Raw genomic sequence first — 19,238 nt, 5'->3', positions numbered from 1 at the left:
TACCCTCCTCATGTCTCCATTCCGTCCCTCCAGAGCCAAATGAAAGAGGCTTTTCTTCGCCATTCGAGACTCTGCATTTGGAAAGTGTTTCAAAGTCAAGTGCTTTGTCCTTCTTGAGGTTTCACACACATGCACACACGTGTCGTTGTTTAAACATGTTGGCATATAAAGGTTTCATTATGGCATTTAGTACATTAGTGCGGATTTATTTTTGGCCTGCTGTTCGTTAGTCACAGAATGTAGCTTGGTGAGACTTTCCATATTGTGGTCAGTGCCACCCTTTATATGTTGGCACTTTTAAGGAGGGCTTCGGGTGCATTCAAGTGTGTATCCTGCATCTAGTAATAATACTATTTATAGTGCTTTTGAGCTGCCCCATTATTCTTCACAGTTTACACAGACCATCTCAGTTACTCTTCACCACCACCATATTACTACTTTATTTCATAGCTGAGAAAGAAGCGAGGGTCATGCAGTTAGTCACTGGCGTAGATTGAACTTGAACCTAGACAGTCTGTTCTTAAAGCCCATCTGTGCTCTTAACCGGAATCCATGGAATCAGAGACAAAAGCATCTACTCCTCACAAAGACCTACTAAGTTTTATTTGTGAACGTACTCTCTAAAAGAACTTCTTTATAGAGATAAATTTTCTAAGTTTCATTTAAGCTTTGCAAATGCTTTAAATCATAAATGCTGCTTTTTTTTTTTTTAAACATCAATCTTTTTACTTTAGCTTGCTTAAATCATTGTTTGTTTTCCCTTTTAGACTCTTAGCACAACCTAACAAACGGTTTAAAATCTGGCAAGAAAAGCAGCCCCAGATGCAGCCACTCCACTTCCTTGACCCATTGCCTCTGTCTCAGCAACCTGGAGACAGTTTGGGAGAAGTCAATGATCCATACACCTTTGAGGATGGCGACATAAAATACATCTTTACGGCAAACAAGAAATGCAAACAAGGGGCAGAGAAAGATTCCCTGAAAAAGAATAAGGTACCATTTAACATAGAGGGTGTCCAGCATGGTGTGGGTTTTGATCTCTGTCAGTACAACGTGTATGGGAAAACTTCTGAGGCAGAATGTTTGAGATAGTCTTGCCTGATTGCTCTGTCCCCATATTCATGCTCTTGGTACTATTGTATTGAACAGCGTATTGTTCCTTTTTATGTCATGGCTCACCTTTGTTTAAGAGTCCGCTGAGCATAAATGAAGCCTCATATTTTCCAGGCTGTAGCTTGTACAGTGCATGCTTCCTCTCATACGCTAATTCTGGTTGGCCTATGCTCCCTGCTCCCTTCTTTTTAATTATTATTCCAAAACACCCAAAATGTGAAGAAAAAATAGGCTGATGACAGTGTCTATTGTTTATTGAGTGCTTGGTATGTCTACCATACCAAGTGCTTTATATATGTGTCTGAATTAATACCAACACTACCTCCTGGCTTATGTCGGTATTACTTTTACTGGTTTCATTGTCATAAAATCGAGTACTGGGGGTGTGTGCTGTCTTGAGCCTTAAATTTTATAGCATTCCAAAATACTGGGCCATTTAAAGAGGTATTCTTGAGAGTAGAGGAAATAGGACAATTAAGAAGCCAGTACCGTTCCGGAAAATGCTTCCAGGATTCCTTTACAGAGATCTGTCTGGGTCCAGAAAGCTCGAACCGCAATTCAGCATCTAAAATGTTATTAAAGGCAGCTTTTAACACCACGGCAGGACTGTAGTCAAATGCCACCAGTACTGATTAGCCATAAAACCCAGATTGACTCAGAATATGCCATAGGATTGGAGGGAAAGTGTGGGAGTTTTGGGTTCTGTTTAAATTCAGGGAAAAGGACCGATCTTTTATTTCCCTTGGTTGCATAGACCATGGTTTATCATACTTGTGCTCATAACAAGTTCCATTCTCCCCTCTAATTCTTTGTGTTCTCCCTCATATTCCACACTTTGGGTTGGTGTTCATGTGTTTTGTTTGGCTGAATTTATTATACAGTCAGAGGATGGATTTGGTACCAAGGATGTCACTACACCAGGTCATTCCACGCCGGTGCCTGATGGGAAAAATGCCATGTCTATTTTCAGTTCTGCTACTAAAACAGGTGTGTACAATGATTATTTGCCTCACTTGGATTGTTGCTAAAGTAAAATGCAAGGGAGATGCTTCTCAATTTAGAATTATTTTTACTGTAATACCAATAATTTGATCTCATCTTGAATTTTTCATTGTTTGTTTTTCAGTTATTTTCAAAACTGATAAACATATTTGGAAATGATTGTCTCTAAATTTAACTGAAAACCTAGGGAAAAAATTCACAGGCAGGTCTGCTCGTTGAGACCCATGTCCTCTCCTCGGTCCTCTCTCGGTGAAGTTGTTCATTCTGGGTCTTCGCCTCCTTCCCTGCAGATGTCCGGCAGGACAGTGCTGCTGGCAGAGCCGGCTCCAGTAGCCTTACCCAGGTGACAGATCTGGCACCTTCCCTGCACGACCTAGACAACATCTTTGATAATTCCGATGACGACGAACTTGGGGTGAGTCTGCCATGGCTCCACAAGCAGAAACTTCCCGAAATGGGAGGATGTGTGTCGCTGTTGGAGTTCCTCCTTACTGTTTGGTCTGCTGGATTTGGGGGCCCTGTTTCAGGTTCAGAATCCTCTTCAAAAACATTGGTATACCTTGAAAGGATTCTAAAAGCGGCTCGTGTCGTCTCTAACACGCCTTGGGTTCTGTTTGTTGATGGTTGGTTTTTTTGTTTTTTTATTATTAGTGTTATTCCTGTTGTAAATATTAAAATCTTTCACATTCAGTATATGTGCTGCCAAAGCGAGCACAAAAATCTTCACATTTAGTTTAAAAACGTTTTTTTTAAAGACTGAGCACTTTTTTTTCTTTTAGGTTTTATTTATTTATTTTGAGAGAAACAGAAAGCGAGTGGGAGAGGGGCAGAGAGGGAGAGAATTCCCAGCAGGCTCTGTGCTGTCAGCATGGAACCCAACATGGGGCTCGAACTCACAAACCACGAGATGGTAACCTGAGCCGAAACCAAGAAGTCGATGCTTAGCTGACTGAGCCACCCAGCTGCTCCTTTCACAGTTAATTTTTAAATCCTTCTAACTATCATGAGACTAGTAGAAGTGTATTATGTGGACCCTTCAGCTCAGATTTTAAAGATAATGCCCATAACGTTTTATTCATCTCATCAGTCAGAAAGTAGTCTACATTTTGAGAGATAGACAAGTATGATGCATACTTTTTAAGGTTATGACACCGTAGTGGGGAAGTAGGATTTACGTACAAAGAAGTTAAATAATACCAGGTATGATGTGGTTAAAGTGACAGATAAAATTTAAAATTCTTGGGTGAGCAGCTGGACTGAGTCAGGAAATTTGTGTCCTCATCCTCCTAACCACCTCTGTACTTTTGGGCAAATAGAAGTACCTATAATTTCTGGGGGGCCTAGAAATGAGTAAGATAGGCCCTCTCTTCAGAGAAGTAAGTTTATTTTTCTATCACTTATGTATTTACCTTCCTTCCCTTCTGCCCTGTTCCCATATATTTGTTAACCACTTGATGATCAGTTCCGTTGTGACATGTACACGAGGTTACAAATATTACCACCCTTATACTTGAGATACAGACCTCAGGAGAAATAGCTTGTAAATAAATGTAAACATATACTTCAAAAATACACACACACACACACACACACACACACACACACGTGCGCGTACTTATTACTGAGAGTGTAGTAATTGACTTGCGTCTAAAGATGCTGGGTGTTCAAGTACGAAGTGACAGGCAAACAGTGTTTAAGTTAAGGCTTAAACTTTAAGTAGGAATCAGAATTCTAAAGCCTGTTCTCACTGTAAAATAAAATGTATCTGATTAACCGATATTATACACTATTAGTAATGTAAGTACTTAGAAGATGATATCATAATGGCCTCCAAGAATGGATTTGACTTGAGATGTGGAAAGACCGGGTTATTGAGATAGAGGGGAGAGACATCAGTTCGAGCCTGGAATGAGCCTTGATTAAGCAACAAGAATGAACTAGCTTGGGGTTGGGGGGATAAAGAACAGACCACTGGTCTGCTCTCTGACTGGTGGGTAAAGATTGACAGGGTTAAGAAGGTTTTTGACCATCCTTATGGCTTTGGACTTTGAACTCGGCCTGTAATATGTTCCTCTGTGAAGGCTGCTGAGTGTGGACCTGAGCTGGCTTCCATCAGTCTCTTACACAGAAAGCAGGGGTACTGTTGGGTAACTTTCGTTGGATTAAAACACAGGGACCTAAATTCAGGCAGTGGCTGCATGAAGGAAAAGGACACGGCAAGGAGAAAAACATTAGTACGAGAAATGACATGTTTCCTTGTGGTAGATCTGGGCATCGGAGAGCCATTTGGAACGTGACTGTCGCCCTAAAGCCGGGTATTGTCTGGGATTGGTTTTGATGATCCTTAGGGTTTGGTCAGATGCTTCGGTAGTGATGGTGGGGAGGAAATATGAAAAGGAATTAAAGAGAAGTAGAAAGAAGTAAGAAAAGGGAAAAAGCAAGCATTTCAGAGCAGCTGGGGACTGTTCACACCACCATCCCTAGTGATTCCTGTTGGTGTCCGAGTCCCGGCACTTATACTCTCTGTATAAATCATGTATTCCTGTTGGACTAAATGAAGATACATTTACTTTTTTTTTTTAATATAGTTTTAGGAACGTTAATGTGTGATGGAGGGTTGGACATTTTTAATCTAATTTTCATTTCTCCGAAATGTTTGTTCACTCTGATTTCTAGCCTGGCATTTAATCAAGAGAATCATTCACCTTAGAACCGTTTTTGCAAATTTGTCTTACTGATAACTGGCATTATGTGGCTGTTGTCCACGTTTCATCTCAGATGTCTTTGAATTTAATTTCACACTTCAACTCTATGTCATTGAATAAATACACATAAAGGCTTTCTGTTTGTGAGAATCTTTTTTCCTTTGGTCACCAATTCATTTGAGTTCTTAAAGATAATCTTGCCTATTAAAAGACTTAATTTATTTTGAATAACAAAGAAAATTCCTCTGCATATTTCAGTAATTTTATATGATATGGTTATTTTTTATGAAGAAGAATAGTAAATGTGGGAACAGGAGTAGAAGATACACATTTGTGTGTGTGTGTGTGTGTGTGTGTGTGTGTATGTGCGCGCTTGTGTGTGTGTGCGTGTGTGGTGAAAAATGAAAGCGTAATACTTTGGGAGGACTTGAGGTCACTTCTTTTAACTGCCTGCTTCCAAACAGAAGGAAAACCAGACTGATAATTAATTACTACTTGGAGGCACCACCCTAATTTAATTATTGTGTCCCTGAAACCACTTCTCTAATCACCTGGGAGGAAGATTTGCTTAAGGTCTGCAAGTTCTGCTTTGCTGGTGCAATCTGCCCTTACAAGATCTGTGCAGAGATTTAGTCACTCTGGTTTTCATTCTTGATAAGCTTGTAGCCTTCTCCTTTGCTTCACTGTCTGCTGGTATTACCAGAAGTTCGCTTGGTAAATCCTGTGTAAGGAAGCATCTTCCCTTCATTCCAGAATATCAGTAGGCACATGTTAAGAAATAGTTGACTAATGGGGCGCCTGGGTGGTTCAGTCGGTTGAGCGTCTGACTTCAGCCCAGGTCATGATCCCGCACTTCAGGCGTTCAAGCCCTGCGTCGGGTTCTGTGCTGGCGGCTTGGAGCCTGGACCCTGCTTCGGATTCTGTGTCTTCCCTGCTGTCTGCCCCTCCCCCACTTGCACTCTGTCTCTCTGTCTCCCAAAAATAAACAAACATTTAAAAAAATCCAAAAAAAAGAAAAAGAAGTAGTTGTGGCTCTACTTGTATACACGTGTGTTGCCCTGTTTTAATAATAATAATCTTTCCTTAGGCTGCATCACCTGCGCTGCGCTCATCCAAAATGCCTGCAGTTGGGGCAGAAGACCGGCCTCTTGGGAAGGACGGAAGAGCTGCTGTTCCGTACCCACCAAGTAAGAAAAGGAAATTGAGCTTTGCCGTGCTATTTACAACTTACACAGAGTGTTCTCATACTCACTGGTGCCTTATCTGAGACTCCCCTCTCCCTGCCTCTTTTCTTTTAACGGAATATTAACTGCAAGTGAAAACTTGTACAAGTTAGAATTCCTTCAGTGGCAGGCAGCTAAGACACCATCTTCGTTTGAATTCCTTTTGCTTTTGTTTTCAAATTAAGAATTAACTTTTGTGGTTTAAAATGTGGAAAAACATGTTTTAGGTTTGTTTCTCTAATAGCCTTTTTCGCAGTAGAATAAATGGTACTCAATGATTTTTAGAATGATATTCCACTATGAGAGTGTAAGATGTTTCAATTTTCGTAAATTTAATTTACACAAGAATGATGAACATTTGTTTTCTATGGTCCTTTTCCTAATTCATACTGAGCTTTTTGTGTTTCCTTTTGAGATCAACTACTTTATTATGTTTGATGACAAGAGGAGGAACTTCTCTCCCCCCCCCCCCCCCCCCCCCAATTATTCTTCACCCTAGGAAACTACATGATTCTACGAGAGAAAAGAAAGTCAGGGTAGCTTATGTGGATACTCTGAAGCAGAAACATAATTCCATTGCAAATCATTCTTTAATACCTTCTCATTAACTTCAGCTGGTAATGAGAACAAATTGAGGGGAAAAACCACTATGTCATAGGGATGAGTCAAAAAGTTTTATGAACCTATAAATGTGTGCTGATTTACTCAAATGTAGAAGTGTGAAGTATACAGAGATTGGATTTTGACAGCTTTAGGAGATCCATAGCTTTTTAAAATATGCAAAGCTTTCTCAAGCATGACATGTATGAAAATGAATAATGGTAGCCAGCCAGTCGCTGTGGTTTTTTTTAATTAAACATTTTTCTTTTTTTATTACTCTGCACTGCAGAATTTTGCAAACATGGAATTCACAGATTAAAAGAAACAATGTTAAGATAGATACCTATGGGATAGGTCAGATGAATGAATTTTTTCCCTTGTTTTGAACCAGTTAATCCACTGCCCTTTTTGACATTAAGTGATAATGTAGCGATGTTAAATGTTAAAATGTCTGATGACTTGTCCAAGATCATTGGACTCAAAATATTGCATTCAGAAACCACTCTGCTAGGAAGTGTCATTGCTCAGGAAAGTATATGGTATACTTTCTTCTCTCTCTCATTTTTATTCAGAAAATAATTGTTTCAAAAAGAAGCTACTCAGAATTTTATAATAAAGTACAGGTTATAAAAATTAATTAATTTGCAATATAGCAAAAATATTAGCATTAGGATAATACATCTATATAAGAGTGAATGGGATCTTTTGAAGTGCGCGAAGTATGTGTGAGGAAATATGTGGAAATGGACATATCTGCAATATCTCCTCCCGCAACATGACAGTGAAATAGCGTGGCAAGAAGTTCTCATCTTTATTGTACATGGAGGTGGAAGACAGACATATTATAAAATTCAGTGTGTAGAGCAGCACCATCTAATCTAATAGAAATACAGTGTGAATTGAGCGCCACATAGCAATTTTAAATTTTCTAGTAGTTGCATTAAAGAACACAAAAAGAACCATGTAAAATTAATTTAAATAATATGTTTATATAACTTAATGTAACCAAAATAGTGTCATTTTTACATGTAATCAGTATTAAAAATATTGAGGTGTTTTACATTCCCTTTTTGAACTAACTCTCTAGAACCTGGTGTATATTTTATACGCACAGCGCATCTCAGTTTGGACAGCACCTGGTTTGCATGCTCTAGAGCCATATGCGGCAGTGGATACGGTCTTGGATGGAACAGGTCCACAGTTACTCATTTGTATATGTCATAACATAATAATGAAGAGAGCAGCACACAATAATAACTAGGTTTGGTTTAGCACCAAGTCTGTGTTAAGGTAATGTTATACCAATACATACAATAACACACCTCATCTCCAGTCCATTCTGGTAGCTGTTCCCACTCTTGCTTTAACATTTTTAGAGGGAAAATCCAAGAGGCAAGCCATGGAGGAGCCTTTCTTTTTGGAGGACCAGAGTGTTTCTCTGGTTTCTGTCGTCTTTCTGTCTCATCCATGTCGAGTGCAGTTTGTTTTTTCATCTCAAACGTTGTTTAGGGTCATATCTTTTCAGAAATTCCTTGTAACTTAACAGCATTTTCATCTTTTTGCAGTCAAAAGAAAATGGGCATGGCGGACTAATTATTACTCACTTCATCACTTATTGAATGTTTCGGTGTTATGTGGCAAAGTGTTGACTTCCATGCATACGTTATGTTATTTAATGTATATCAAAAAAAATAGGAAGGTAGATACGATTACCATTTGGCAGATGAGGAACTTGAAGCTAGAGAGGCGATGAGTCTTCCTTAAGAATATCTGACAATGGGGCTCCTGGCTGGCTCAGTCAGTGGAGTGTGTGACTCTTTTTAAATTTTTTTTTACATTTATTTATTTTCGAGAGAGAGAGAGCACAAGTGGGGGAGAGGCAGAGAGAGAATGAGACACAGAATCCGAAGCAGGCTCCAGGCTCCGAGCTGTCAGCACAGAGCCCGACGCGGGACTCGAACCCACGAACCGTGAGACCATGACCTGAGCCGAAGTCGGACGCTCGTCTGACTGAGCCACCCAGGTGCCCCTGGAGTGTGTGACTCTTGATCTCAGGGTTGTGAGTTGAGACTCCCATGTTGGGTGTAGAGATTACTTAAAAATAAAATCTTAAAAAAATACAGATTTGATATTAAGAATGCTGAAGGCCACTTTTTAAAGTGAATCTCTGGCAAGTGGAATCTCCTTTTCCATACTTTCTTGTGTGTGTTCTTTTTTTACTTTTGATAAAAAATGTCATGGTTCCTGAGGTGTTGAAAATTGACATATGCAGCTTTGTTAGGTAGCATCAAAGAATTTAAGGATCCCCAAGTGGGAAACGCCTTTAGTACATTTCTTAGAGAAAATTTAGACACTAATTTAATAAAATAATTCTTGGTAAAATTTCATGCATAGCCAGAACACCTGTATGTGAAGGAAAGGCTTTAAGTTCGTTGTCATTTTAACACAAAGAGAATTTGTACAGTTTATTTTCCAAATATTTACTTGGTGATTAAGATCTATAGTAGGAGTTTGAAACTTTTGTGAAGCAGACTTAGAGTTTAAAATGTTATACAGAAACATTAATTTTGTTTTAAATTGATCAGTAGTTTGCTCTTTGGCTTGGGAAAAGGAGTAGAGACTGAAAGATAAAGGTGATGGATGTACTTCAAGTGTAACCTAACTCAGTGTTAAAGCCTTCAGTCTTGTTTCAAGGAAAACTATTGATCTGGTGGCTGCTACATTTGAAGACCATGTTTCCTTCTCAGACTCCACTGGTTCTCTGGGATTTTCTGGCTTGGCTTGTATCCCCAGTTCCATGAATTGTCAGATTCCTTAAGGGTAAAATACTGTCCTAGCAAGAAGGTGCCTTGAAGATCTACTTGGGGGGGGGGGGGTGGCGGCGGCGTTAGTTTTTCCTCTTTTCTCTCTTTTTTTAATTGGCAGCAGCAGGTACCATTCTGTATAATGGTAATAATACCATTATACAATAGGTATAATAGTCCTATTATAGGAAATAGAAGTGGAAATAAATGATGAGAGTCAAAGTTGGGATCTGAAATCCTGTCTGTTGGCCTCTTCCTTCCCTTGTTTTATAGAGGAGCACCTAAAGCCTTATTCAGAATTATATAGTTGTTTAACTGGGAAACATGGTAAAGATCGTCTGGTACAGAAGTTCTCAGCATTCTTCTGCCTCCACATGGCAGAGGCTTCCCCCCCCCCACCCCCGCCCTCCACAAACAGAGGAAAGCCGGCAAGCCTGGTGAGAATCACAGATTTAGTCCAGCCAAGTAGGTGAAGGATCGGAGGCCCTGAGGGCGGAGGTGACCTGACCTGACCATAGCAGTGCTGAGCTGTGAGCGCCTGGACTGCGGAAGCGTTCCCAGTGCTGCGGCCATGCAGCTCTGCCTCAGACTCTCTAGCGCGGGGCAGAGCACAATGTAGTTACTCCAGAAGTCCTCTCTTAGTCTGTTCAGTGGTTACCGTTTGCCTCTTCACATGTTGAAGCTACTTGGGCACCTGGGCGGCTCCGTTGGTTAAACGTCCTACTCTTGGTTTCGGCTCAGGTCTGATCTCACAGTTCGTGAGTTCAAGCCCCACGTCAGGCTCTGCCCTTGACAGTGTGGCGCCTGCTTGAGATTCTCTCTCTCTTTTTCTCTCTGTACCTCCCCTGCTTTCTCTCTCTCTCTCTCTCTCTCTCTCTCTCTCTCTCTCTCTCTCTCTCAATAAATAAATAAACTTAAAAAGTTTTTTTAAAAAGTCTTGTAAATGTTGACGTTGCTAGAAAGAGCAATGTGATGGGAAATTGGGACATCAGATAGCTTTCCAAAACCGTGATTTAAATTCATGGCTCCAAATTTGTAAATAAATTTGCTGTACAGGACACCCCCTAGTGGCCAAATTTCACAACCACAACTGGCATTGCATTATATTCGCCTCAGCTTTGAAGAGTCAGTCATTGCCTTAATGAGCCACTGTTCATGATGGTGGCCAACCTCAGGTATATGAAAATGCTTTTTAAAAAAAGGATTGAGAGTCACTGTTCTCTGAGTATTTCCTAAAATATCCCTTTTTTTTTACCAGTTGATTTTTAATAAATCTTTTGAGTCTAAGTAGGATTATTAAACCTAACTGTGAAGTTTCATTTTAATGTCAATATGGAAATAGATCGTGGAACCATTTCCCCAAAGAGCAGTGAGTGTGGTGGATTTTTCAAACTAGCTAAGTAATTACTACATCTAAACCACCTTCCAGCTCTAAATTTTTATTTTTTGTAGTATAAGTGCCTGATGGATTTTCCATGTAAAATTTGCTAGATGAAATTTTTATATAATTCTGAAATATTTCATACATATTCGTAAGCAGAGATAGAACTTTTAATAAAGTTATTCCGTCAGATTTCTTTCAGCTTCTACTTATCTCCTCTCCTTATGCTTTTCAGGCAATCATTTGTTAGAAGAAAAATGTATGTTATGTAGACTTTGTCCACTTAATTAACGTGAAATCAAATCATAAAGCATCAGGGGGATAGTGGTAAAGTTCCAGAAAGGATAGTTTTCTGGTGATGACCTTATTCTTAGAAACTTCCATTATTAATATTCTATGGTGTAACTGATACAACCATTCAATTAGCATTATTTCTGATGCAAGTAGGGCGCCTGCCTATGAACTGGGATGTTTTAGAAGTCCTGCCTGTTAAAATATTACTGTTTTTTCTTTTCTCTCTCTCTCTCTCTTTATCCCTCCCTCCCTCCCTCCCTCCCTCCCTCCCTCCCTCCCTCCCTTAGCAGTTGCAGACTTGCAAAGGATGTTTCCCACCCCTCCTTCTTTGGAACAGCACCCTGCATTTTCTCCTGTGATGAATTATAAAGATGGAATCAGTTCAGAGACAGTGACAGCATTAGGCATGATGGAGAGCCCTATGGTCAGTATGGTTTCAACACAGCTCACTGAATTCAAAATGGAAGTAGAAGATGGATTAGGAAGTCCCAAGCCAGAGGAAGTAAAGGTAATTGCCAGTATATTAATCTTACCAGGGCAGGGCAGGGCAGGGCAGTTTTTAAGCAGATTCATATGCATCTTCAAGATAGTATTATCTATATGCCATACATACCTAAGTTCCTAGGCATCCTCGCAGTGGATCGTGAGGTACATTGTGTTGTATATAAATTATAGTGTCTTGATCAACTTCTAATTTTGGCATTAGCATGTTCTGCTGACGAATGAGAGAAATGCTGAATTCCAGTCATTGTTGTTGCTGTTGTGGTGTCCTGAGTTGTTCACCGACATTATCACTGGCCCCCTCTTGTCGTCACAGGACTTTTCATACGTGCACAAAGTTCCAACTTTTCAACCTTTCGTGGGTTCCTCCATGTTTGCTCCACTGAAAATGTTGCCGAGCCAGTGCCTGCTACCTCTGAAGATACCTGATGCCTGTCTGTTTCGGCCTTCGTGGGCGGTGCCTCCCAAAATTGAACAGCTGCCCATGCCGCCTGCAGCCATTTTCAGTAGAGACGGTTACAAGTACGTGCCGGGATCTGCATCGAGCTACTGGCCATGTGAACGGGTTTTGAGCTTAACTAAATATTTATCTACAATGATGACATCACATACCATTTAAAACTTTCCTTTCTTGGCCATTTGTGTTTTTGCGCACATTATTTTGTATCGAAAGTGTACATGTCTTCTGAACCAAATTTCGCGTACACAGATAAATTAAGGTTATTTGTATAGAGAACCACGGTGTTCGTGCTCATTCCGTATCAAATCACTGTCTACCACGAATCAAACACTAGATTGGAGCTTAGGATATATTACTTACTTAAAAATACTACCATTTTGGGGTAGTATTGGTAAGTACTTGGTTTGTGACTTGATGAGTCCAAGTGTGTTTACTGAAGGCACTTTAAAATGAAGTGATAACATGGAGACTTTCTCTGATGCTGACCCCACGTCATAAGAAAGCAGCAACGGAGGTGGTAGGAGAAGAGGAAGGAAGAGGCTGGGTTTACGGTAGCTTGGGCACTTTTCACTCTGTCAGAAAACAGTACTTACATCAACAACGCAGAGTCCGTTTACCCTATGATTCATAATTTCTTAATAAAATACATGCTATAAAATAGAAGGCCACAAACTCAAGTTTCTGTCAGGACCAGGCAAGCAGTGTACGGACAACGTGGACTGGGGAAAGCAAACGACTTGACGGCACCAATGGTCAGTGTCCCCCAGCGGGATGGCAGGGACGGGCAGGGTCCGTGATGGACCCGCTGAGAGAAGGCCTCTTTGGAAGTGACTGTTTGCCGTGCGGTGACAGCACATAGTTCACACAAGGATGTGGGAGCCTGGAGATCTGCATGTTCATATACATTTCCTTTTTACAAACGGTGCTAATTAGTTCAGAGTAACATTTTAGGAACCAGTAAGACAAGAAGACAAATTCCAGATCCAGTCTGTGGGCTCTATTTGTGACATCAGATAAAACCATCTTGATGAAACCAACGTTAGTGTCCCAAACGGGCTTTATGCTCACGTGTGCGAAGTCATTAGGGGATTGAAAAACCGCGACGCAGGTGTGGGATAAAAGAACCCAGACTTGGGAAGGTACCGCTGTGCTGACATAGGACTCTATTCCTGCTCCTCCCTTTTTTGTTTCCTCCTGTCTGTGACCTTAAATGACCGTCTGATCGGAGTCTCCCCTTCTTTAAAATGGTATAATCCCGCCCTCCTTCCCACACAAGATTCTCGAAAGGCTCCGGCAGCTAATGGTTGGGGAAGTATTGGGGCAATGACGACTCACCAGCAGTGTGAAAGAGTGTGCTCGAAAGGCCCCTGGTGGTGACCCCCCTGGCTGGTCTCCTGCTGCCGTGCTCCGGCTGGACTCGGTCTTATTTAAATAGGGCCTGGTGCAGTACAGTGGAGCCCACCGGCCCGTACACGTTGCCGTGCCCTTCTCAGCAGTGCAGCAGCTCCAGGGACCCGGTGGACAGTTTAATCTCCTACACACAGAGGCTCCTCAAAAACGTGAAACGCAACCCGTTGCCGTATGGTCGGTTAAAAAATAAGTGATTTAGATCACTGCTTATTCTGTTCAGTCTGCCAGTAGCCATCCCAAAGATCCTTGGTATCCTTAGCTGGCACCGTTAGGAACTTCGTTCGATGAAGTATCGGCACACCTTCCAGAATGGCCGCCCCTGCCCCGGTGTCGTAGCTGTATGCCTCTTGAAATGTGGCCAGTTGAGACCAAGACTGAACTTTTGGTTTTATCTAAGTTGACTTAAACTTTAGCACGTAGGGCTAGCGGCAGCCTTATTGGCCAGCAAAGTTCTAGACTGTGTGAATTCCTTCTGCTGGGGCCTCCCTCACCCTGGCCACCCCTTTGCCACACTCAGCACGCTGGTGCTTCCTTGCTTGACACCTGTCTTACTGGCTGTGAGCTGACTTTTCTTCTGCCTTTTTACTGTTGACTACCTGGCATCTAGCATAGTGTTGGTCCTCAACTCATTTTTATCGAATGGGGAAAAATCAGGTTACTGTGCAAGCTAAACCATTCTTACTACCTAGGGAGCAATTCCATTATTTGGGTTTTCCGTTAGGAGCCATAGTTCCTTTTCTGACCTGAACTGCATAGTAATTCATAGGGTTTTGTCAAACAGGAAAATGTGAAAGGAGTCCAATTAGGGTAAAGATCTTTATTACGCACTTATTATTTTGGTCTCTGAGATAGCAGTGATTGCTAATCAAGGTTTCTGGGTCATTTTTTATCTGTTCTCAGCGATACCACTGTGCCTCAGATTTACAATTTCCTTATAGTGCTTGATGTAGATTTTTTTAGGCTGGTAGTTGAGGCATAGCTAATTAAAAATCACAAGAGTTTATTTGAAGAGCCATTGCTTTGTGACATTCTTCTTTCAAATTGTAAGTGAATGAATATGTAGTTTATTGGAAGAACATTAGTTTAAGCTCAGTATTAATAGATTTCAAAAGAATAATAAGTATCAAATGAAATCTGTGTTCTTTTGATACCTTCTAATTGGACAGAATGGTCTCGTGCTGTTTTACATGTACATCTAAGAGTGTATATCAGAAAACTTTTTTGCAATAAAAAAACAGCAGAACATTGCAGGCACTGTTTTGTGCTCTATGTGGCTATTCCAAGAAGAAGTCATTGCTTATGGAAAAATAGGTAACACAGTGCTATCAGTCTCTGGGAACCGAAACAAATTGTGCTACCAGTAACGCATAGCATATTGAAAAATTAAAAATGAACTAAAATTGCCTACCACTCCACAGGAATCTAGAAGTGTGGAAGCTGCAATATAGGATGTGTGCTTGTAACTCATCTAATGAGTACTAAGGCCTCCTAGCTACACACGTGATATTTGTATTAATTGTAGTGTAGCACTGGCCAGTGGCTTTCTTACAACTGGATTCCCTCATGGTGACTCATTATTATAAAAACACAGGCCTAGATAGGCCTGTATTTTGAAAATAGAAGAATAGTACATTTTCATGTGTGTCTGACTTAGAATCATATATGGATCATCGCCTTAGAGAGCAAGTACGGTGGCAGACTTTCGATTTCAAGAAATGACAAAAATGTAATTGCCAGTTAGATCCAGATTTTATCCTATGGCCTTCTAGCTGATTTAGCATCTGAACTCGTGTTACAGTTTCACGTAGTAGTTACGGTTTTTCAAAACTACCTTGACCGGACTCAGCACCATGTTTTCTTCTAAAATCAGTGAAGTTCCTTTGAAAGATTAGCATGAAGATCGCGCAGATGTGGAATAAGCAGAAGGAAGATGCTGTGGTGTATTGCTCGTCATGCCTTGCTGCTTGCTTTCCCATCCGCTTCACTGGCTTTTTTGAGTGCTTTTATTTTTTTTAAGAAACACTGGAATATACCCAGGGATGGCATGCGTGAAGGCTGCGGCGTGCGGGCGGGCGGGCGGGCGGGGTGACCGTGAGAACCCTGGCAGTCTGTGACGAGCGCGCGTTCTCACTCGGCATTCTCTGTTGCAGCAACGTGCCTAGTGTCGGGAGCCTAGCAGACCCAGACTACCTGAATACGCCCCAGATGAACACGCCGGTGACGTTGAACAGCGCTGCCCCAGCCAGCAACAGCGGGGCAGGAGTTTTGCCATCTCCAGCAACCCCTCGCTTCTCTGTCCCCACACCGCGAACCCCCAGGACCCCAAGAACTCCCAGAGGAGGGGGCACTGCCAGTGGTCAAGGGTCGGTTAAATACGACAGCACCGATCAGGGCTCACCTGCCTCTACTCCCTCCACCACGCGGCCCCTTAACTCTGTGGAGCCTGCCACCATGCAGCCGATTCCCGAAGCCCACAGCCTCTATGTCACCCTGATCCTCTCAGACTCCGTGATGAATATCTTTAAAGACAGAAACTTTGACAGCTGTTGCATCTGTGCCTGCAACATGAACATCAAAGGGGCAGATGTTGGGCTTTACATCCCCGATTCTTCCAACGAGGACCAGTATCGCTGTACCTGTGGGTTTAGCGCGATTATGAATCGCAAACTTGGCTACAATTCGGGACTCTTCCTGGAAGATGAGTTGGATATCTTTGGGAAGAATTCGGATATTGGTCAGGCTGCGGAGAGGCGCTTAATGATGTGTCAGACTACCTTCCTTCCTCAGGTGGAGGGAGCCAGAAAGTCCCAGGAGCCACCTATAAGCCTCCTCCTCCTCCTCCAGAATCAGCATACACAACCTTTTGCTTCACTGAGTTTCTTGGACTACATTTCCTCCAACAGTCGCCAGACTCTTCCCTGTGTGAGCTGGAGTTACGACCGGGTGCAGGCAGATAATAATGATTATTGGACGGAATGCTTTAATGCCTTGGAGCAGGGCCGACAGTACGTGGACAATCCCACGGGTGGAAAAGTAGACGAAGCGCTGGTGAGAAGTGCCACTGTGCACTCTTGGCCTCACAGCAATGGTAGGTTTTCCAGAATGCACACTTACTTTGCAGATTTTCTTCGTATGGTGGTAAATTATAAGCTTTCTTTGTTATAGGACAAATCTCAAATTTCACTTCTTCAGAAGAACTAAAGTGAGAGCCCTGTTGATAATTATTCTAAATTTAAGGACTGGAGAAATGTTTCACATGGAAACACCTTTTGAGCAGAGGAATTATTTTTTGAAAACTTCCTGTCGTGTTAATTCCTGTGGGCCATTGGTACTGGAAACCGGTGGCTGCTAAGTGTCAGAGTTGTCGAGACTATACAGGATACTAGTTTGTACACCCTTTCGTGTTTACATCCACCCATTCCTCTAAGCCGGTTTTCCATGGTCCTTCCTCCATGAAGCCTTCTGCCCATTTACAGAGCACTTTTTCCTTCCTCTGGTTTTCCAGTGCTTTGTATCTTACAACAGTGATCACGGTTTACTTTGCGTTGTGGTTCCCGAGGCATGTCACTGGCTCTTCTGTTGTTAAAAGCTCCAGTTGACAAATATCTGTGACGAAGAGCTCGAAGTGGGCCACGGAACTTGCCATTCGCTTCCTTTATTCATTCGCTATTCCGTGATGCATCCTGGGGGATAAAATGACCGAAAGAGACAAGGTGCCTCTCGGAGGGACTTTCTGATCTGTTCTGGAAGATGTACATTAATCAAATAATTACACGAATTAGCATATTATTAGAAACCATTATAAGCGATGAAAGCATGGGCTAAGGAGAGCATCCCTAGACTGGGGTCAGGGAAGACCTCCTTGAAGAAGTACTAACGTTAGAGATCTCAGTACTGATTAATTGGATAAAGAGAGTGGAGAGCAAGGAATTGTGTCCCAGGTAGAAGGAGCAAGAGTGAAGGCCCAGAATTACGTAGAGCTTGGGGCTTTCAGAAAACTGAAGCCAGCTTCCAGTTGGCTAGATTTACAAGAACCTTTTGAGTCCTGCTGGGGCTGGGGGCTTTATCCCAAGAGCCCTAACAGGTCATTGATGGGTTTATGAAGAGGCATTGCCATCAGATTTGTGCAGTTAAGAAACAGATACTCTCAGGGGGTGCCTGGGTGGCTCAGTTGGTTAAGCACCTGACTTTGGCTCAGGTCACGATCTCATGGTTCACGAGTTCGAGCCCTGCGTTGGGCTCTGTGCTGACAGCCTGGAGCCTGCTTCAGATTCTGTTTCCGTCTCTCTCTGCCCTTCCCCTGCTCACGTGTTCCCTCTCCCTCTCCCTTCTTCCCTCCCTCCCTCCCTCTCTCTCTCTCTCTCTGTCTCAAAAATAATAATAATAATTAATTTTAAAATAAAACAGAGAGACAAATACTCTGACTTCGGCGCAGGCTGTTGATTTGGAAATGATAGGAACGGTGGAGAGACTACAGGTTTAATGTAGTGGCTCAAATAAATACTAGTTTGGTTTCGTGTCTTAGCAAAGGAGATGGAAGAGAAGTGGAAGCATTCAAAAGACGTTGAGGAAGTGGTAGGACTGCAGGATTTGGTAGTGGGTTGGATTTTGGGGCTTGGGGAGAACGGGATGCTAAGGAAGACACCCGGATTTGTGATGCATATACCTGGACCCATAGTGACCTTGTTCAAAGCTAGGTGTACTGGAGGAAGACCCTGTCTGGGGAGAAAGCCCCTAAATTGAGTTTTGGTGACTTTAAAGATCCCTTCTGAGATACCCAGCTAGAGGTTTCAAGTAGACACTTGGGATTTGACAGGCCTGCAGCTCAGGGGGAAGGGAGTGGTTGGCTTGTAGATCGGAACTCAAGTCAGGAGCACTGAGGAGGAGGGAAGCTCACTGAGGAGGTGGACAAAACGAGAACCGCAGAGGGCTTGGGACAGAGCTTTACTGAATTCTTTGGTGTAACCGAGTTCAAGAAAGAGTAGAATGGCCAATAAGCATTAAAGCACAGCTGAGCTTTTAAGATGAGGATTCAACCTGTCTTTTGACCATGGTGAGGGCTGCTCTGGAGAGAGGTGGGAGCGGCCAGGCCCGAGAGGTCGGTTACGTGAACGGAACATGGACCCTGTCCTGAGCAGCTCTGAGCCTTGGAGGAGAGAAGGCTGTATAATCTTCTTAAATATAGTTTGAAATCTGGAAAAGAACTATGGCTCAAGGATAGAGCTCAGCCGAGTAGGGGTGATAGGCATTTTCGGAGTAGCCAAGCAAGGAGGCTTCTTGGTAGGTGGAGACTCCTAAGGAAGTATTCAAGGGTGACACTCACTTCTGTAACTGCTCAGGTTTGAGCACAGTGCCTTACACTTAGCAAGCCTTTAATTAATGTCTGTGGGATGAATTTATGAATTAAAGAAAGTACAGTCTTTCCCCTACAGAAATGTGGGTGATTATCTTGGGTGGTTCCTTTTACTAGACAGTAGCCTTCAGACAGAAAAGCATCCTGTGGGTGGATCAGTACTGTCATCTTTGGATATGAAAAATAGCAGATTTTGTTGCAGGGGAGGTGTGGGCTTCAAAGTCAGAAGCTGGAAAGTACCCGACAGCTGATGGAAGTGAACGGTGCGGTGCGGGAGCCGGGTCTGCAGACAGCAGCGCCCTCGATTGTCTCGCACGGCACACTTTCTGTTCCGTGTGCACAGGAATAGCCCCACGGAAGTGCGTCTGCTTTTATTTTTCTCTAACGTGTGT

General features: G+C 42.3%; 1 protein-coding gene across 2 annotated transcripts in view; it reads left to right on the top strand.

The window, feature by feature from the left end:
- Window positions 1–19,238, top strand: part of MED13L (mediator complex subunit 13L) — a 306,114-nt gene that overhangs the window by 259,683 nt on the left and 27,193 nt on the right. Inside the window, exons 11-17 of one of the 2 annotated variants that reach the window (XM_043557691.1) lie at window positions 768–993; window positions 1,995–2,100; window positions 2,406–2,530; window positions 5,908–6,007; window positions 11,413–11,630; window positions 11,940–12,145; window positions 15,644–16,581. In XM_043557691.1, coding sequence (XP_043413626.1) covers window positions 768–993; window positions 1,995–2,100; window positions 2,406–2,530; window positions 5,908–6,007; window positions 11,413–11,630; window positions 11,940–12,145; window positions 15,644–16,581 — 1,919 coding nt within the window. Of the gene's footprint in view, window positions 1–767; window positions 994–1,994; window positions 2,101–2,405; window positions 2,531–5,907; window positions 6,008–11,409; window positions 11,631–11,939; window positions 12,146–15,643; window positions 16,582–19,238 lie in introns of both variants that reach the window. The other variant, XM_043557690.1, reaches the window with a different exon arrangement.

This window comes from Prionailurus bengalensis, chromosome D3 (assembly GCF_016509475.1).
Source record: "Prionailurus bengalensis isolate Pbe53 chromosome D3, Fcat_Pben_1.1_paternal_pri, whole genome shotgun sequence".
NCBI lineage: Eukaryota > Metazoa > Chordata > Mammalia > Carnivora > Felidae > Prionailurus > Prionailurus bengalensis.
This window is presented reverse-complemented; position numbering and strand designations above follow the sequence as displayed.